This window comes from Pongo abelii, chromosome 11 (assembly GCF_028885655.2).
Source record: "Pongo abelii isolate AG06213 chromosome 11, NHGRI_mPonAbe1-v2.0_pri, whole genome shotgun sequence".
Classification (NCBI taxonomy): domain Eukaryota; kingdom Metazoa; phylum Chordata; class Mammalia; order Primates; family Hominidae; genus Pongo; species Pongo abelii.
The window spans coordinates 45,588,322-45,610,629 of NC_071996.2; the positions used below are offsets into that span (position 1 = coordinate 45,588,322).

Consider the following 22,308-nt stretch of genomic DNA (forward strand, 5'->3'; position numbering starts at 1 on the left):
ACCTTCCCTTGAAGAGTTCAGGAGAGAGATGCACAGGAGACAAAAGCAACTGCAAGGTTGCTTTAAGAGACTTGGCTAGTCCCTTCCCCAGTGGTGAATTGGGCTTAGAGAATTGGGTTCTGAAGGAACAACAGGAGGAAGTCTTTGAGTAGCCCAGCCTGAGTGCTTTCCTTTCCCCTAAACCTTATCATGACCTTATCAACTCAGGAAGGAGTGTGGAGGGTACAATGATGACTCTCCCCAAGATGAGTAAGTCATGACCCTTTCTTCCCTCAGCAGCCATGTGGAATAAAGAGTTTCTTCAAAATTATCTAAGTTAGCCAGTTCAGCCCTCCACTAGAACTGGGTAGGAGAATAGAGGTGACAGCATTGGTCAGTTCCACCCTCTAGCCTCATGCAAGGAAGTAGGGGAGATCCTAAATGAAATAATTTCAAGAAAGCAGAAGGAGGTTCTACTGTGTGGTTTTGTAAAGTATCCTTGTCCATAACCCCTCCGTAAACCAACCTTATAACATCCAGAAGGCAGTGTCAACAGGAAGCAGAGAAGAACAGGTCCCTTCCCCCAGCCAACTCATATGAATACGTTTTTAGGTAGTTTTATTCAATCTGTATACTATTGTGTTTTTGTTTTATTTGCTGTTACTTTCCTGTTTGCATACAATTTCCGTGTTACAGTTAAATTCATATAAACATTTGTTTGTACTCTGTTTTATTATTTCACTTTGCATATCATTATGCATTCTTTCAGCCTTTTCCACTTAAAGTTATATGTTTTAGTTTTCCTTTTTGGTTTTTTTTTGTTGTTGTTGTTGCTGCTGGTGTTACCCCAGGTGCACAGAATTGAGTTGATTATATCCTTCGGTTTGTGGCCTTGTGCTAGCTATTATCATTCTGGGCAAGAGCCCTAGCTGGTTTCATTTTATTCTCAGTCTCCAATCCTTGCTTCAATCCCCTGTAGACATTCATTTTAATGTATTTAATGTGTGTTTATCAAACTCATTCTCCATATATATCTATATTTAGCTGTATATGTGGCATTCAAAAAATGGTGTATAGTTGCGTATGTGTGAATGTGTTCTATATAGCATAAACATTTTTGTATCATAAACCTTATTATGTTTCTTACTACTTGCATTCAATGTTAGCTCTTGGGCAGCTTTCTATGGTGCTATAGAGACATGCATCTCTTAATGATGGGGATATGTCCTGAGAGATGCATCCTTAGATGATTTAATCATCATGTGAGCATCATAGAGTGTACTTACACAAGCCTAGATGGTATATAATATAGCCTATTGCTCCTAGGCTACAAACATTTACAGCATGTTGCTGTGCTGAATACTGTAGGTGATTGTAACATAATGGTATTTGTGTATCTAAACATACCTAAACATGGAAATGATAATGCATTGCGCCATGACGTTATGAAGAATGCCATGTCACTAGGCAATAGGAATGTTTCAGCTTCATTACAATCTCATAGGACTACTATCTATATGTCGTCCATTGTGGATTAAAACGTTTTTATGCAGTGCATGAACGTCTTTAAATCTAGCTCATTTCTTCCAATTGCTGGCCACTTTGCCATCGTTTATGTATAGTCATGTGCCACATGGTGGCATTTTGATCAGTGATGGACAGCATATACAGCTGTGGTCCCATAAGATTATAAAACTGATGCCTACTGTACCTTCTCTATGGTTAGATGTGTTTAGATACACAAATACTTACCATTGTGTTACAATTGCCTACAGTATTCAGTACAGCAACATGCTGTACAGGTTTGTAGCCTAGGAGCAATAGGCTATGTCATATAGCCTAGCATGTGGTAGGCTTTACCATGTAGATTTGTATAAGTACACTCTGTGATGTTTGCACAGTGACACAATCACCTAATGACACACTTCTCAGAATATATCCTCATCATTAAGTGAAGCAAGAATTTTTACTTATCCAGTCTCCCAGGTGTGGACATATAAGTTGCCTCCAACTCCTTTCATTCCAAACAACATTTCAATAAATCACACATATATGTTTCCTTTGTACTTGTTAGGAGTTTTCTCAGGGGAATATTTCCAGGAGTACAGGATTGCTCAGTGGTAAGTCGCACACATTTGTAAATCTACTGACTACTGTTGCCACACTTTCTCCTGAATGAGTGCACCAATTCACACCAGTTCAATGGGCAATACAGAAGGGATTCTACTTTCCACAGTTTTATCAGCACGTAGCATCATCCAATCTAATTATCCATAGAACATTACCTTAATGTTGCTTTTATTTGTGTTTCACTGATAAGTATTGAAGTTGAGGAACTTTAGCTGTTTAGAGACATTCAGATTCTGCATTCTGAGTCTATTCATAAACTTTGACTATTTTCTATTGAGTTTCCTGCTTTTTTATTCAATAATTTGAGGAAACTCATAATATATTTGGGATAATAATGCTTTGTCAATTTTACATGTTGTACATATCCCCTCCAAGTTTATGGGGCTTGTTTTGTTTTCATTGTAAATACTTTACAAATTGAACATTATATATGTAATCACCATGTTTAAGAACATGATAATCCCATTATGTTGATAGGCTATAATATGCCAAATCATCCCTACCTCTTTTTTCACTTGATTTTTAAGTTGAGTCTGGTTTTATATTTATATTAAATTATTTGTATTAAAAGTTATCATTGCAATAATTCTCCTATTGCTCATCAATTTTTCTTTTATATTTTTGTCTGTTTTTTGAGACAGGATCTCACTCTGTCACCCAGGCTGGAGTGCAGTGGTGCCAGCCTCCTCCACCCCCACCCATCCACCCACCTTATGCGGGGATAAATGAGTAGCTGGGACCACAGGTACACACCACCAGGCCCAGCTATTTTTTTTGTATCTTTAGTAGAGACCTGGGTCTCACCATGTTGCTCAGAATGGTCTGGAACCCCTGGGCTCAATAGATCCACCCACCTTGGCCTCACAATGTGTTGGGATTACAGGCGTGAGCCATAGCACCCAGCCTTCTTTTATGTTATCTAAAGACAAATGCTAAGCCTGCATTACTTGATCAAATCACATGACCATTTTAAATGAATCTTAGTATGCATTGCCATATTGCTTACCCAAGGAGTGTATATGCTTTTATCACTAGCAACAAAAATGGTCAGTTTAGTCATAACCTTGAAAAATTATGTAGTTTTTATCCCATTGATAGTTTAATAACTAATAAATAATATAGCATACTATAATTTATGCTTCTTATGTAAAATTTGATAGCCTTCATTTCATTTATCAAGGACCTTTATATCTTTTATAAATTTTAATGAATTAATAAGCAATATTAATAGACGCTTACTTTGTCAAGCACTTGGCTGAATTCTTATCAGTAATACTTAAATGATACTACAATATAGACTCTATTATTGCTTCCTATTGTATAAATGGAGAAACTCAGTCAACAGTATTAACCTCTTATTTCTCCCAAATCTTATTTTATATATAGTTAGTGTCACAGAATTTAGCCCTGACCTCTGCTTGAAACACGTTTGCTTTATCTCTCTTGCTTTAAGCTATTTGAGACTAATGAACAAAAGAGGTCCTCTTATTTCATGCCATCAACAGTACCAGGTGCTTCAATTGTCACTTAATAAGTATTATTTTATTAATTTCTATCAAGTTTTCTACTTGTAAATCCATAATAGATCATCATACCTTGTATTGTCTTCTTATTTTCCTTCTTTCTCTTCTTTTTTATGTGTCTTTATTTGTCTCTTTAATGTATTTTCTCTTTCTCTCAAAGAAAATTTAACTTATCTCTGAATATAAGCAGGAGATGGTAAAAGGAAAGATAAATTATTGGCTATATTTGACATTCATAAGAGGCCATACTTTAGCCTTATTTTGAAACGAGGTTATACACATTTCCCCAATGATACACTGACAGGCTTGAAAGCAGAATACATTCAGCATTCACTTTAATTTTTAATTGTAAACACTGAAACTATGCCTCAGATTTTCTGATGAAGCATAGGAATTTCTTCATTTGGGGAATTCTGTCCCCAAACCTGTAAGTAACCCTGGCTTCTCTGAAACTCTATGTCACCTTAGTAAAAAGTTATTTTCAATGCTTACATTTACAAAAGACACCTGACTGTATGTTTATGAAGTTTCAACACCACAAACTTTCTTCTCCCTTGGCATCTAGGTCTTCCTGCCATCAGCTCCTGTGTGGCTCTGTGCATCTTACCACAATATAGAGTCACACTCTTCTCTCCTTAGATGGACATAGAAAGATATACTTGGGGGTGAAAATATGGCCAGAAGATGGCTATGAAATGAAATGCAGAAAAAAGATTGTGCAGTGGTTACGTCTACTAGTGCCTGCTTTCATCCTAGGGCCCACAGCTACTAGGCCTCCAGCTGGGTTTTTGTTTGTTTGTTTTAACAATTGTTATTCAGGATGGACTTTCTTTGGAATGTGAGACTAAGGTGTGCTCCTAACATCATCATATTTTTTCTTTAGTACTTTCTGCTCAGTATCACAATAAATTCTTCCAGGCTGAATCTATCTTTCTTCATTTTCTTACAATACTGACAGAGACGGGTATTTTTACACCTCAGTGTCTTTTTGACCCACCTTTTAGCAGTCATAAATTACAAGATGCTTAGAATATGAGACAGAAGAAGTAAGTTCCTAGACCAACCAGTTTGAGAATGAGTCTGTACATTTAACAGTGTCTGAGTGATTTTGCAGTAAATCAATCAGGGACACTAGAATAAATTACTTTCACTCCCATCACTGGTGTGGAATCAAGTCAAATCCAGCATGACCAAGTTAGGTAACAAAGGCAGATGGCCCAAATAAGAGAAGCTGAAATTTGTCAAGGAAACTCACATATATTTTCTTCTGACTTTTTGGTTTGCCACTCTGTCATTACCTAAAGAAGGCAAAAGAAAGGTAAGCGTAGGATATAAAGCTTTTGGTGTTTAGGGCAAATGAATGTGTCAAACCCGGAGTTTAAGCTAACAGATTCTTATAACGGTAATGAATATTGTAAGAGCCATTTTCCTCAAGCATTTTCCAGATAAGCTGTTACAATCAAAGTTGCTGTTATTATGTGCTGCCATCCGGTGTCCATTTTGTAGAATGCCAAGCTGATGGCTTTGTTGAGTTTTTGTTTTTGTTTTTGTTTTTGTTTTTGGGGTGTTTTGTTGTTGTTGTTGTTTGGGCTTTGATTTTGTTTTTGTACTTCTATTTGTCTGCTAGTTTTTTTGCATTTTTCCAACTTCACAATTCAGGATTTGCTTTAGGAAAGTTTTATGAAGTGTTTCACTTGGATAAAATGTCCCACCAATTGCATAAATGGTACATAAATGCCCTCATAAAAATTTAGTTCTCCCTACTTCCCAATTGTAGTTAGCACCCCTTTTCCCCTTAGATGTAATTTGTTTTGTATGTCAAAAGATAAGATAAATACCTGCATTTCTTTTTTTGTTTTGTTTTGTTTTGAGACTGAGTCTCACTCCGTCACCCAGGCTGGAGTGTAGTGGCACGATCTTGGCTCACTGCAGCCTCTGCCTCTTGGGTTCAATTGATTCTCCTGCCTCAGCCTCCCAAGTAGCTGGGATTACAGGCACCCACCACCATGCCCATCTAATTTTGTATTTTTAGTATACTGGGTTTCGCCATGTTGACCAGGTTGGTCTCAAACTCCTGACCTCAAGTGATCAACCTGCCTCAGCCTCCCAAAGTGCTGGGATTATAGGTGTGAGCCACTGCACCTGGCCCAACACTTGCATTTCTTGCCCCAGGATTTGTCTCCTGCATGGAATCACTAGGATCAAACCCTTACCTAATTGTTAACTGTAAATTCCTGTGGAAACTGATGGCTGTCTCCCTTACTCTTGGCACTTTGGACTGTCTTACTAAAGTTAGATATTTCCTGAGCTGTGTGTCTTAGTTACCCCTTTAGTCTATCCAACACCTTAATTTTTGTCTCTCTGTGGAAAAAATAGAAAACTATGCTCTCAAAGTTATGATGAAATGTGGAGGCACTGATTGGTCAATGGGTGAATTTGCCTGCTGACCATCATGATAGGGATGGAAGACAGGGATTAAGGGCTTGCAGTTCAGCATTGCAGGACAGCCCAGGTCAGGCTAAGATGTGGCTTTGCTCCAAAGAGAAAGAGATTCTAGTACTTCTCTGACAACTGTTCCTTATCTCCCCCTCTTAGCTCCTCTCATGAGGCTCTCAACTGGCATGCTCAGAGTGACTACAGAGAGAGCTGCATGCCACCTGCTGAGAGACCATGGAGACATTGGAGTGAGCAGGGGCCTGAATCCCATCTTTATGGCTTGTTTTCCCTTGGTTAGGATGCAACCTTACTGGGCTTCAGTTTTCTCTTCTGTAATGTGGGGGTATCCTAGACTCATTCAGAAGACTTGGTTTCCATGTTTATTGTCCATCTTCCTGTAGTTAGAAGTAAAATTTTTGAGGAATGTCTTATTTTTCCATCTCTATTCAGCCCTTAGAATTGTGTTTGGCACGTGGTAAATGTTTAATGGAGACATGTGACCAGCTTAGTAATTAAATTACATAGTGCATATAAAATGCCAGGTGGCATACCTGGAACAGAGCAGAAGCCAGTGCAAGCTCAGGGTGGGAAGCCCTCTGGGGAAAGCTCAGATATTGGACACTAGAAGCATAAATTAGGAAAAAATGTCCTGTATCAGAAGTGTTCGATATAGTTAAGAAAAAATAATGCTAAGAATACCATATTAAAGTACTAGGAAACTAAGAAACAGAGAAAGGAAAAGAAATTTTTTAGTCCTTGTTAATGAAGAACAGCAAACACAGAGCAGAAAAAATCTAGATGTGTGACCCTCCTGAAATGTGAAAGGCCATATACTCTTTTACTCAAAAAATCTTTAATAATCACCTACTAAATGTCAAACAGTATGCCCAGTACTGGAAATGCTCTAAGAGGATAGAGGTGGTTTCTACTTCTTTGTGGGAGCTTGGGGCATAGAGGGACTTCCTAGTGTGAAAACTGTGTTTATCCTAGAAAATAGTTTATTTGCAAAGTTTCATCAGAAACTGCTGGACACACCTATCCTGGCTAAGGCTTTTAAGCTTGTATGAGTTACCCACTTCCTGAAATGTCACCTAATATATTGAATAAGGCTCATATATAGTGATTTGGTTGCATATAGAAAATATCAAATCCTTGAGTCAAGGTAAAACCTTGCCAAGTGATCCTTTGCACACTCCAGAGCTGACAATGCCTTACAAGAGAGTCACCACATTAAAGTAATTGGGTGAAAAAGCTATTCCCCTGATATGCTAAGAGCTATGGGCAACACAATGGGTCAGACATGTCAGAATGGGCAATAGACCGGACAGATATTATAAAGATAATGGTCAAGTTTCTAGAGTACTTTGATCAGAGAGGAAGGTTCAGACCTAAGCCATAGTGAAAAGTTGTTCTCACTAGGTAAACCCTCAGCTACTCCTAGACTGCAGGCTTCTGACTCCCTTTCTGGGTTTATGTTCTTTACTAAGTGCAGATGAGTCTACTAATCACACACCAGAATATTCCCTGGCAGGAAAGAGACAGAGGTGCCACCCAGTTAGGAACACACACCTGTTTCTGGCTTCTAATGAGGAGTCAAATGGTACATCATCTTATTCCTTTGAATCAGTGCAACTTCTAAGGGAAGAGAGCTTGGGAGTGGTGGGTGTTTGCTCAGTCTTTCTAATAAGGATCAGGTAAAGTAGTTAATAACAGAGCCTGGATAGCTGATATCTTGTCTCACACTATGCACACTAGTTTCTATAATTTGAGGATTTCAACCAAAACTACATTGAAATCCGACTTTGAAAATATCCTTAACTAAGGTAGAACTGCTTAATCCTGGGTGTATACCCAAAGAATTGTAAATCATTCTGCTATAAAGACACATGCACACATATGTTTATTATGGCACTATTCACTATAGCAAAGACTTGGAACCAACCCAAATGTCCGTCAGTGATAGACTGGATAAAGAAAATGTGGCACACATACACCATGGAATACCATGTAGCCATGAAAAAAGGATGAGTTCATGTCCTTTGCAGGGACATGGAAGAAGCTGGAAACCATCATTCTCAGCAAACTAACCCAAGGACAGAAAACCAAACACCGCATATTCTCACTCATAAGTGGGAGTTGAACAATGACAACACATGGACACAGGGAGGGGAATATCACACACTGAGGACTGTTGTGGGGTGGGGGTCTGGGGGTGGAATAGCATTAGGAGAAATACCTAATGTAGATGATAAGTTGATGAGTACAGCAAACCACCATGGCACGTGTATACCTATGTAACAAAACTGCACGTTCTGCACATGTACCCCAGAACTTAAAGTATAGTTTTTTTAAAAAAAAAGACAGTATATAAAAAAGAAATTATTCTTTGGCCATTGTTGTAAAGTCATAATGTAGTTAGGACTGGCTTAACCAGTGTGCGTCCAGGGCCCCATGCTCGGAAAGACTCTGCCCTTGATTTAATGCTAGAATGTTACTGTCTTAAAATTCTTCATAATTTTTGGACACGGAATGGTGCATTTTTATTCCACACTGGGCTTTGCAAATTCTGTACTCAATTCTGTTTTTCACTGGCAGATAGGTGTAAACTCATGTCTTTCGGTTATTCAAAAAAATGTGTATTGAGGCCCTAAAAAGTAAATAAAAAAATTTGGATTATAAAAAACAGATAGTGGCTGGGCACGGTGGCTCACTCCTGTAATCCCAGCACTTTGGGAGGCCGAGGCAGGCGGATCACGAGGTCAGGAGATCGAGACCATCCTGGCTAACACAGTGAAACCCCATCTCTACTAAAAGTACAAAAAATTAACCGGGCGTGGTGGCGGGCGCCTGTAGTCCCAGCTACTGGCGAGGCTGAGGCAGGAGAATGGCGTGAACCCAGGAGGCGGAGATTTCAGTGAGCGGAGATTGCACCACTGCACCCCAGCCTGGGCGACACAGCGAGACTCCGTCTCAAAAAAACAAACAAACAAACAAACAAAAAAAAACCAGACAGCACAAAGTAATGAACAGATTATAGGTTTTGGAGCTAGAGAAACTGGGTTTAACTTTAAATCTAAGTGTAAGGCCTTAAGTTACCCTTTAAGCCTCATTTTCCATATTAGTAAATAGAGATGTTAGTACTTTCATCATTTTTGTGTATGAAGTTAAGCATAAACTAGATGATCAGATTTATGCTAGGTATTCTAAATAATTTATGCTAATTATTATTTTAAAACAAATCATGGGAAAAAATTGAGATGAAAGAGGACATCTAAAAGGTTGTCAGCAGCATTATTATTCTTCATTTTGAAATGAAATTCTTTTCAAGCAATAACATTGAGCCCATGGAAAAGCTTTCACTTTTATTCAGAGAAGATAAAGACAGTGTTTATAGTTTATAAATTCAAAACAAAGTAGCACCGTACATAAGGTGTCAGAGCAAGTCATGTTGCTAAGGTTTCGAGACCTGCAGTTCTTACCCTCTTCAGTTTTTTCATCCAATTCACCTAACAGGGACACAGTTCACAGCAGTTCAAAGTCCTTATAAAGAACAATGAGATAATTGCGTTTCATGCAACTTCAGCTCTAACCAGTTCCATTTCCAAGTTTAAGGATGGGGAGAGTTTTGCCAACAAGTTCTATAAATGATCAACATCTGAAACCGATTCAAATCAGAGCCATTTATCCAGGACTTACTATAGAAAGGATGCAAATAAGGTATAGTATCTCCTTGTGAGAATATGAAATATATAGTGGGAAATATAATAGGTAGGTTAAATATGGATTCTTCGTGTGTGAGGGTGTTCTGTACTCCCTGACCACATATGGTCAAAATAAGGGTGGTGTTAAAAGATGCGCAGAATAGACTTCTAATAATGTTTCTCTTTTTCCTGTTTGGGGGTCATCTATTATTATTACCTGAATGAAGAGAAGGCTATTGCTGCTTCAATTCACTCTGCTGCTGCTGGTACCTAAAAGGAGAAATGGGCACTAGGGCAGAAGGAAACGTCTGTGTGGTTTTCTTCCTGGGTTTTGTTTTTTCATCTTTTCATCATTTAATTGAAAAATTGAGACTCTTCATTTAAAGAGAAGTGGGTCCAAGAACACAGTGTTTGTATTTGGAAGTTGAAAAATACACATTGTGCTTCTTGTGTGTCTGCTTATTCTGTTCTTTTTTAACACAATGGTGTATCATTAAGAAAGCTCCAGGCGTATAAGAGCAACCTAATTCTTTTTGTAAATATTAACCTTACTGAATCAAAGCTGTCCTTTCAATCAAGCTCTTAGTTTCTAAAAGACAAGTGGAAATAAATTACACAAAGATCTTCAATAGTCATTTAAAAAATATTTTGGTGTGGTTTTCTATTGACCTGAATAAAGTCTTTCCATAAACTTAAAAAAAAATCACTTTTGTAAAATGAATTCAACTATTTTGAAGTGAATGTTAAGCTGAAGCAAACTGCAGCAATATGCTCTAATGGGTAGAAACTTATGTATATTAATCTCCTTATTATCTTTACTATCTATAAAAGAGTGCCTTCATGACATGAACATATATATATTCTACTACAGAAGCAATATGTGTTCAATGCAGAAAACTTGCTAAACACCGAGAAATACAAAGGAGACTCAAAAGCCGCGATTTTGCCACTTGATTTAATTACTGTCGTATCAAGAATTTTTTTCCAGGCCAAAGTTCAGTCATTGACTCAATACATATGTATTTTGTGTCTATTCTGTCCAAGGCACCATGCTAAGCATTGTGGATACCTTTGTAAAGATGAACTGATTTCTACCATCTCGAGGCTCATTTCTTAATGGAGGATAGAGGTGAAATTCATGAAAAATATTTTTAAATTTATCGTAAGTGTTATGAGAGGAAGTCATGGAAGGCACATATGACAAAGCAATGTTTTGACTTCTAATTAATGGAATTAATAATCAGAAGGAGTGTATGGGTGAAGAAAGTCCTAGGTAAATAGCACAGCACGATTATAAACTACGTGTATTATGGTCTGCATTAAAACCTTCCCACATCAGTATTCTTCTACAGCATAGGGTTCATTATTCCATTATATGGACCTATTATATGCAATTTATTTAACCAATCTTTTTTTATATTTTATGTGTGGAATTAACAAGTAATGATGCAATTAATTTCTATGCACAGACTCGGCAACTTGTGAGACTATTTCTCTAGAATAAATTTAAATTCATAGGGAATGGACATGTTTAGCCAAAAGATATACACATTTTTAGGGATTTTTAAAAAGCACATTTTCAAATTGCACTCCAGAAAGGAAGCAACAGTCTGCATTCCCACCAATAGTGTATGAGAGAATCTATTTCCTACACCGTGACTATCCCTAGATGTTATCAGATGTTAGTTCTTTTATTCCTTGACAATTTGATGTACAAAGAGGGAAAAAGCATGTCACTATTTTTATTTGCATTTCTTTGATTTCTAGTAAGATTCAACATTATGAAAATATTTTGAATTAAGCAATGACACATGAGGCTGGTTAGTTTTTAAGACTGAAATACACTAAACCAATGAAGAGAAGAAACAATGAAGGAAGGAATAGGTTCTGATTGCTATTTTTACTTTGCTATTTTTGGTTTGCTGTAAAAACATAAACTTTTTATGGGAAGGATGCACATGAATACACAAAAAATGGATTTTTGGTAGTTGAAAAAGATTTTAGGAGGATCTATAAATTAAGAAACTCTTACTATAAATGCTATGCTTTTAAATAATTCCAGAATGTCTTTATTATTACCCAAATTCCATACCACCTATAGATTTTAATAAAGAGGAGACTTTTAGGAAGACTGTTAAAAATAAAGATGGTCTCTACTCATTCCAAATGTTGCTCATACTGTATCTATAAATGATTTCTTCAACTGATAATGCTTTCTTTCCTTTTTAATTTTTTTTCCTAAGGAAAAACTGGTCTACTTCCTGGATTGTTCTTTCTAGTCGAAAAATTGAATTTTACAAGGAATCCAAGCAACAGGCTCTGTCCAATATGGTAAGTAATTCTCTGTTTCTATTGTTAAATATCTTTTCAGAAATATTGTAGAATTAAAAATTTGGTTTTATCAGAAATCACACTAAAACCTCCAAGCTACCAACATCTGAAAACAGATGGAGAAAATGACTCAATAAACTTTTAATCAGATGAAGGGAAAATAGAACTCAGTGTCTGTTTTATTAAGTGGTGCATTTGGAGAATAATCACAAAATGAGATGTATGGTGAGCAGCTATGTAGTAATGCGAAGGTAACACTTTAAATTAAGGTGCCATTTATAAATGCCTTTTTCTTATTTATGAAATGATCACTAAATGCAGCTACTTGCTCAAATAATGTATTATAAATATGTTATAAAATGCATTAGTAATAAATGCTTAACGGATGATACTATGGGAAACTGTTTTAAAGAATATTATAAGACGTAAATCTATTAAACCATGTATGTGCATCTTTAATACATGAGTTTAAGTTGATATCTAGCATGCTATAAAGTGCTTCAGACATTAATAAATAATAATAAACTGTTTATAAATGGCACCTTAATATAGGATATTACCAATGAGGAAACACTCTAAATTAGCCAAGTGATTTTTTATCTTAGTCTAACTGTGACATTCACTATATCCAGCTAACCTTTTTGAATATTTCTATGACTCCATCTAATGGAGCTAACACAATTTCTGTATCCTGTACTTATTACAAAGTGAAATTTGTAGGGTTTCTTCCTTGTACCTGGAGGAGGGCCTCACATATGCCTACAAAGATTTGACAGTGATAGTAAGTAAGAGCAATTCGGAGCCAGTTACTGGGGCAATTCAAGCTCAAAACCTTGCTGCCCAAACACAAGAGCTGCCACAAGATGTAGGAGACAGTGCGCAGGCAACATATCTGACAGCCTCCTGATTAGGAAGGACTCCGGGCAGGAACTAACCTGCCACAGCCCATCGGCCTGATGGATGACAAGGAAAGGGGTCGCCTGGCAGGAGTCACCCACAATTAACTAATTTATATTTGGCAGGTAATAAAACGATGGGAAGTTCTTTGCTCTCCAGCCACTAGTTGTGTTTGCTATGTAATCCTCTTTAAATAGAAAATAGAAAATCATTTGCTAGGAGATTTTTCTTAAAAGAAGATTTTAGTAAGAACAAAAGGTAGCATTTGGCTTGCTTCTGATAACCGCAGTAGCCTTTATCCCCAAATGGCTTGCTGATTTTGGAGTCTCAGTGCTGTCCGATCTGTAAACTAATTATGAATAAATTAAAAATATATCTCAGTTCTTTGTATTTTTAATTGAAACTGCCTCAGAAATTTGTTTTAGGGTTTTATTTTGTTTTTATTTTTGGATACAGTAAGGTTGAGATCATCTTTTTAAGGAAAATAAAGTACCCCTAAGGGCCAGGCACAAAACAGCTACCATCCACTTGCAGGTCCTTTGTTTGCCCTTTGAATGAGCTCTATGGGGGAAGTCAGGAGGGGAGGAAAGTCGCTAGCCTTGCTGAGTTTGGCTGCTGAAAAGATGATCTTCCCCTGCTGAGTGAGAAGAATTCCATTGGGAGGAGAGTTTATGCAAATGTGTGGGATAATGGGAGAGATAAGATTCCATATTTTAAAGCATTTGGTTTATTTTTATTATTTGAATCTCTTTATACCATGAGATATAATTATATATATTTTTATACAGGTGAAAGAAAACTCCCTTTTTGATTGCAGGCAAACCTTGCAAGTTAGCTCACTAATTGCATGCCTCTCGTTCAACCTTCAGAACTGTTTTAAATTGACAATAGACTTGACTTGTAGAAGATATTTGTTAACATTTTCCTGGCAGTCCTTATTTATTACTTCTGGCCCCATTTTTAATGCTCTTATGGTTTCTACCAGGCACTCATTGTCTTCAAAGTCGATTCAGGGCAGGAACTAACTGTGTTTTGTGGTAATGGGTAAGAGAATTACAGATTCATGTTTGTGCTGCATGAATTGACTTGCTAGTCAACTTCTTGGATCCATTTCTAACCCAGTATTAAAGGCCTAGTGGGATAGCCCACATTTACCAGTTCCAGTCTTAGAGAAACGATACAACTATTGCCAGGCCTTGATTAAAGATGCTGTGGTTTCATTTTGAAAGAGATTTATGCTCAAGTTTCTGAATTTCTCTTGCACCCCCTTAGACTTGTTCTGGTGTTGCTCATTGTGCTTCTGGAAAAAAGTCTGCCCTTTCCTCCTAGGGGTCAAGACAAGCTGCCTGAGTGAGTGCAGAATGTGATTTAAAAGAATAAATGGTATTTTAGTCCTTATACAAATGATCTTTAAGTGTTAATGTAGCAGTGAGACAAGGCAACAAAACCTGCCAGAGCGGTTTTGAAGTTGGACTCTAGGGGATGTAATTCCTTTTTTTTTTTTTTTTTTTTTTTTTTTTTACACCACTTATTAGCTGATAACATTACTCACTTCTTTGAGCTTCAGAATCATTACCTGTGAAATGGGCATAGTGATACCTGCCAACAGAATTAGTAAGGATTGAAATTAATTAGTAAAAACAAGTACATAATGACCAAAAAAATTACTGTGCTTTATTGTATCATATGCTATTAAATACAGAAATATAGCATATTCTATAGTACACAATATAGAGTATAATTATATTATTACATTAGTTTTGTACTTGACCTGATTCAGACATTTATAGAAGAGAGAATATACTAATTCAAGAAACTCCATCATGCATGACCTCCAAAAGAAAGTATCCAGAAGTAGCATAAAATGCTGTCTCAGAGCAATGACTAATACTGAAAATAAAGCCATCCATCCATTTAGGGCTCTAGATGTTAACCTCCTGAATGTCCATACGAAGTTTCCCGGTGCCCCCATCTTCTTCCTTTGGCTCTTACCCTTACTGTTTTCACATTTAATACAGCATGTTACAAAGTATTGTGCCTGACTCCACATTCTGTGTTTAGCTACTTTCCTTTCTCACTGAAGTTCTTCCAGTTCATATGTCTTACTCAGTTAGGACTGCTACATCAAAGTACCAAAGGCTGGTTGGCTTAAACCACACACATTTATTTCTCCCAGTTTTGGAGGCTGGGAAGTCCACGATCGAGGCACAGGTGGATCTGGTGTCTGCTGAGGTCCTGCTTCCTCGTTTTCATCTGTCCTGTCTTCTCACTGTATCCTCACATGGCAGAGGGCAGAAAGTGAGAGAGCAGACGTTCATGTCTTTTCACATAAGGCCACTAATCCCATTCATGAGGGCTCCACCTTTATGATCTAATTACCTTCCAAAGGCCCTACCTCCTAATGGCATCACACTGGGGTTTAAGGTTTCAACATAGGAATTTTAGAGTAACACAAACATTCAATCCATAACAATATCCAAGTCACATTTTTATCAAAAGCAGCCTTACTGTGCAGATAAGCACAGAATCACTTTGCTTATTTTCATAGAGATTCATAGGTTCCTCAGTGAGTTAGTAAAGGAGAAGGAAGAATGACTATTCTGTTCTTGTTTTATGAAAAGGACATTAAATCGTTAACTGACCACCTACTATCATCAGCATTTTATAACAGAAAGGACATTATAAAATACCCAATCCAAAACATAGAAAGGATAAAATTATCAGAATAAAAGACACCCTTTATCAAAAAGAAAACTGTCCCCTTTATTTGCCTAACATACTCTCTCTTTTGCTCATCAGGGCAGGTGGATTGGGACTGGCTCTCCTCCATTGAGGAGGAAAACCACTCATGTCCCTAGATCCAGATTTCCTGAATTATGAAGGAAAGGATGGTGTTCATATTCTCATATTTTTAATGTATTTTTATTTATAACTCACTTAAAATCTTTAAAATATTATAAAATAATGCAGAAACCATTTTAAGTAAAATGTATAAAACATCTATGTGTATTTTTAATAGGTATCAATCAATCACTTACAAAAGCACTACCCAGGACGAGTTACAGACCCTGCCAGCCCTTTAGAAGCCCCAGTCCCTATCAGTTGTCCCTTTGTCATCATAGCCTCTTCCCTTCTCTGGAGTTAGCCACGAACCTGCGTTTTAGTCATTATTTCATTGCCTTTCATTATTTTCAAACCTATAGCTATATACCTTAAAAATATAATTTAGGTGTTTTTTAATTCATATAAATGGAATCCTAGTGTATGTTTCTTTTGTTTCTTGCTTCTTTCACTAAGTGTTTCTTGCTTTTTCTGTCCTTTAATATTTTATCGTTCTATTTTTTTCTTTTCTCTACTAGTTTGGGAGGATACACTTTGTTTCTGCTCTGTTAGTATAGTTAGCCTAGGATTACAGCATTAGCACTTATCAACGAAAAAAGCTAGTGTGAGACCCTTTACCTTCTACTAAGATATTACCTTGGAATATTTTTAAACAATTTATCCCTTTCTCAATGTATATGTTATTACCGTCTGGTGTTTTAATTTTTTTAATACCACCAGACATTATTATTCTCTTTTATGGAGTCAATGTTTGTTTATATTTACCTAATATTTGCCACATTCTTTGCTATTTATTTCTCCATGAACCTTGAACTTGCTTTCTAGGATCACTTTTACTTCTGCTTGAAATATATTCTGAGAAATTCCTGTGCTAAGGGTCTTGCAGGGACACTCTATCTCATAGTCTGCTTACTTGAATGAAACCTCTATTTCTCCCTCATCCTAGAAATATATATTCTCTTTGAATATAGAATTTTTAGTTGGTAGTCATTTTCAGTCAGCATGTCAAAAATATCATTACACTGTCTCTGTCATCCATTCTTACAATCAAATCACCTGTTAATACAACTGATATTTTCTGATTGCTCATAATATTTTTCTCATTACCTTTGTTTTTCTAGTTTCAACATGATGTGTACAGATGTCAGTTTCTTTTTATTTTCCTGCCTGGATTGTTATGCTTCTTAAAATTATTGATTGCTGTCATTAATATATTTCAGAAAATTTCCAATAGCTATCTTTTTTTTTTGAGACAAAGTCTCACTCTGTCACCTAGGCTAGATGCAGTGGCATGATCTTGGCTCACTACAACCTCTGCCTCCCATGTTCAAGAATTCTCAGCCTCAGCCTCCAGAGTAGCTGGGATTACAGACAAGCACCACCACGCCTGGCTAATTTTGGTATATTTAGTAGAGATAGGGTTTCACTATGTTGGCCAGGCTGGTCTTGAATTCCTGACCTCAAGTGATCTGCCTGCCTCAGCCTCCCAAAGTGCTGGGATTACAGGTGTCAGCCACTGCACCAGGCCCAATGGCTATCTTTTCAAATGTGGCCCCTTTTACATTCCCTCTCTCATTTCCTTCTAAACCTTCAGTTAAACCCATGTTAAATTTCTCACTGTATTCTCTAAATGGCTTTACACTCTCATTTTTCTTATATTTTTGTCTTTCTGAGCTGCATTGCAAATAATTTCTCTTTAGGTATCTTCCAGTTCTTCATTCTCCTTAATTTCAATTATTGTAATTTTTATTTCTTGAAGTTTGTTTCTTTTAAAAATGTACTATGTATATTGTTAGAGTTAATTTTTTCCTGCAGGTATTTTTTAAGACTCTATTTTATTTTGTTATACCTAGGAGGCATAGTTGTTTTATAATCTGTACTTTGTGATTCTAACATCTAAATTTGTGTCAGTATGTTTCTGCTGGTTCTTACTCACGTTGCTTTGTTTTCTTGTGTGTCTGGTTATCTTTGACTGTGTGCTAATCATTGTTCTTGAAATATTATCATGGGAGGCACTCTGAGGCCTAGGATAAATGTGTCCTACTCCAGAGTATTTTAGATTTTTCTCAAGAGGTTTGGGACATTCCCAGAGACTGACTATCTCAATCTAAATTAACAGTATAAAACTCTCCAATTATGTCTGCATAATAGGAGGGCTGTAACTATCCTGCCACTTCTCAGAGACAAGATTGTGCCTCACTTTTTCTTATTTTCTTATTTTACATTGCTCATCTACCAAAACAGTCTTCTTTATATTTCCTTCGGTTTGGAGAAAGGCTACAAGTTTAATATTTGTTCTCCCTTATTCTTTATAACACTTTGGCCAGGACCCTGCTCCATTATTCTGGGTTTGATTGACCAAAGCTCAAATGTGTAGCATAAACAAATGACCTCAGGAAAAATGCAGTTGTGTTACTTTGATATTCAGCTTCCCTCACTGAATTCATATTCCCACCCCTAAAAAATATTTACGGTGGCAGTCCCACTGTCTTTTCAGACTTTCGATTCTTTTAAGGGGTAATTTTAAAAAGAAATCTTTTATCCAGCATTTTTATTGTTTTCAGTGGGAGAGCTGATCCAAAAACATAGCTTCTCATTACAATCTACCTCACTTTAACTTAAGTATGCATTTGGTTAATCAAGTTTGTGCTATTTATATAAATCTTGGTGGGAAAAGACTTCATAAGAATATGTATTGAAATTCTACAATGAACAGCTTGCTCGTTAGGGCTACATATAAGGCATAGAGATATAATCAAGATATAGTCTTTGCCTTATAAAATCTCTGCCAAAAAATAGGGTGAGATGAAATAAGAAACATAGTAGAATTGGTTTTTTGTTTTTTTTTTCCACTGAGATTTTGAAGAAGGCGAGCTCACATCTGTGAAAGATTTGAATTGGGCCTTGTAGGACAGTTATAATTTGAATATGTGGAGATTTGTAGGGAGGGAGTGCAGGGGGGTAAAAAACATGAACAATGGTATAAAACCGAGAATGGGCAGAGTCTGTGCACAACAAGGAGAAATGAAGTTTTGTTTTGGTTTGAAGATAGGGTAAAAGAAAAGGATTGAGAAGAGTATCATGGCCTGAGATTTGCTGTGAGTGACAAATTTTTAATAAGTTGTGTTAGCGTTCTCCAGGTGTCTTCATTCTGGAATAATCTGTCATGGCTATTGTTTTAACAAACATATACTGAACAGCAGTACTAGTCAGTGGTATGTGTCTTAAAAGAGCCAGGCCTGTTGTAGGGCCAAAGCAAGAGAGGATGCTCATTCTTCAAGGATCTTCATCTCATTTACTGCAGAAGTGAAAACTTTTTCCTCAAAAGCACCCACACTAGTGTTTGTTTCATCTGGTACTAAAGAAGTACTAGAGAATCAGGAGTTGTCTGTTTGATTTATCTTCTCAGGCCTTGACTCACACTCCTTGTATTTTTCAGATACACTTTCCTATTTTAGTATCAGTGAAGTATTTCAATTGACTCTAGCATTTCATTTGCAGCTTGACTCCTAAGTACCTGCTGTACTTTGTGATTTCAGAGCTTCTGCTTGATGTGTTCAGGACGCACCTGACCATGTGCATGGGATTTGGCAAATCTCCATTTTTGGTTAAACAAAACCCATTTGATGGATCGCATCATAGAGAAGAAACTCTGCAATTTAGAACATCCATTCATTTATTCTATCAATAGTTAACAACTCCTACCAGATGTCACATAATTTTTTTCTTTTTGTTTTGCTTTGTTTTTACCTTAGGGGCAACAGAGATATTCAAATGAATAGTATATGATCCCTGCTCTTAAAGTACTCACAATATGGTAAAAGAGACATAATTTTATATAGGTTTATTATAATAAAACCATGACTAAAGTGTTAAAAAATATTAGACAACATGCTGTGGAACCATAGATTTAGCTATAGGTAGTCTTTTTCCAGAGAAACTATTGTTGCAAGTAATGTTCAGCTTAGGTATCTCTCCTTTTGTTCAAATATTACTGTTTGATATTATTATATCAAATATTATTAAGTATCTCTTATGTTTAAGTCACTATGATAGGTGTTCTGAAAGATAAAAAATGAACCAGACTGAAACAAATAGAAAGTATGGCCTTAGATTGAGTATGGTGAAGAAATGGATGTTGGTAGTTGTCCTAAAATGACATGAACAGAGACATGGGGTCGTTTTATGATAACTCAAGAGAAGAGTGTGATTGCTTCCATTTGGACAGGACTTGAAATATATTCATGGAGGAAGTGACATTTGCCCACATTTCTGAAGGATAAATAGGATTTTGATGTAAAAAGGGGCAAAAGATATTTTATGTACTAATAAGAGAGTAATTAGTAGTGAAATATAGAAAATTCTTTTTTTTTTGTTTATTTTACAGATGTATATTGATCTCTTGCCTTCTTCCATGCACTGTGTACTAGTCACTGTTCTTGAAATGTTTTAATGGGGGTTCCCTGAGGCCTAGAGTGAATATTTCCTAGTCCAGACTATTTTGTGTTTCTTCTCTAAGTTGCCTGGGAGTGAGGAATAGCTTCAAACTAAGTTGAGGAACAGCATTGTGGAACAGCAAACAGTGTAATTTGGTTAGAAAGTCAGTGTGGAACCGGTTTATGAAAGACTTTGAACAAGATTGGGAGAAGAGATCATTTCATTCTGTAGGTAATGTGGAGTTTTTGTAACCAATATGAAATATTCTCAAATTAAGAGAGACTCAGAGTTTTCAGAGACATGTTTAGGGAATTGATATATATATATCAGTTGTCTATAAAATTAAGTCTCTCTTAATTTTGTATATATATAACTTAAAAACACATGCAGGACTTGGCAAATTATCTGAGAGACATGTTCTAAAAATTTATGCAAATAGATGTGAGCAATAAGGCCTGAGCTCTTACGACAGAGAAAATTGTAAAACGGCTGTTTGTCATCATTTTGGCTCAATGCATTTAGTAAATCACAGGACATCTTTTCACTGACAAAATATTTTTATATTCTCATATGTCTCTGACCTCCAACAGTATGGTCATTTCTAAAGAAGTTCTAGTGCAAAGAGAACAAGCAGAGCTATCCATCTAAGGAGAGCTAAAATCGTGCTGTCCCAAGAACTAGGTGTGTCACCATCTCAGTGAGCACCCGTTGCAAACCTACTGATGCTTTCATCTGACTCCAGAATATCTGTTTGGTGACACACCCTACTTAAACAAATGCATTGTGTAAAGTCTTTCTACTAACAATCAGATGCTGTGGAACTCATTCTTATCAATTGGGTGGATGAGAGCCACCGTTTCTATTATATTCATCACATACTGCTCAGAAAATTTAGTGTCACTTTTGATATAAATTCAAAAACATTGTAAACATTTTAGGCAATATTTTCCCCCTAAAACTGTGTGGTTCTAAAGCCAGTATATTCAATAGAAAGCCTATATGTTGGTTGTGTAAGGGACTTTTTTGTTACTCTTGTGTTTTTTATTTTACATTGTACTAATATGTATTTTTAATCAGAGCCAACAACTGGCAATTTTTACTTTTTAAAAATTATATTTTTGGGTTTTACATTTAAGTCTTTAATCCATCTTGAGTTAATTTTTGTATATGGTGTAAGGAAGGGGTCCAGTTTCAATTTTCTGCATACGGTTAGCCAGTTCCCCCAGCACCATTTATTAAATAAACCATAAAAACCCTAGAATGAAATCTAGGCAATACCATTCAGGACATAGGCACAGACAAAGATTTTATGATGAAAATGCCAAAAGCAATTGCAATAAAAGCAAATAGTGACAAATGGGGTCTAATTAAACTAAAGAGCTTCCGCACAGCAAAGTAACTATCATCAGAGTGAACAGACAACTTTCAGAATGGGAGACAATTTTTGCAATCTATTCATCTGACAAAGTTCTAATATCCAGAGTCTATAAGGAACTTAAACAAATGTACAAGAAAAAACAAACAACCCCATTAAAAAGTAGGCAAAGGACATGAACAGATACTTCTCAAAAGAAGACATACATGTAGCCAAAAAACATATGAAAAAAAGCTCAACATCACTGATCATTAGATAATTGTAAATCAAAACCACAATGAGATACCATCTCACACCAGTCAGAATGGTGATTATTAAAAAGCCAAAAAACAACAGGTGCTGGCGAGGTTGCAGAGAAAAAGGAACACTTTTACACTGTTGATGGGAGTGTAAATTAGTTTAATCATTGTGGAAGACACTGTGGTGATTCCTCAAAGACCTAGAGGCAGAAATATTATTTGACCCAGCAATCCCATTACTGAGCATATACCCAAAAGAATATCAATCATTCTATTATAAAGATACATGCACGTGTATGTTCATTGCAGCACTGTTTACAATAGCAAAGACATGGAATCAACCTAAATGCCTATCAATGATAGACTGGATAAAGAAAATGTGGTACATATAGACCATGGAATACTGTGCAGCTATAAAA

The 22,308-nt window shown here is 36.4% G+C and overlaps 1 protein-coding gene across 1 annotated transcript in view; it reads left to right on the top strand.

Moving 5' to 3' along the window:
• ARHGAP15 (Rho GTPase activating protein 15) overlaps window positions 1–21,779 on the top strand; it is a 149,225-nt gene extending 127,446 nt beyond the window's left edge. The window contains 2 exon segments of the mRNA NM_001131603.1: window positions 12,013–12,100; window positions 19,378–21,779. Of these exon segments, the coding sequence (NP_001125075.1) occupies window positions 12,013–12,100; window positions 19,378–19,410 (121 nt within the window). The 3' untranslated portion in view covers window positions 19,411–21,779.
• Window positions 21,780–22,308: the final 529 nt, after the last annotated feature.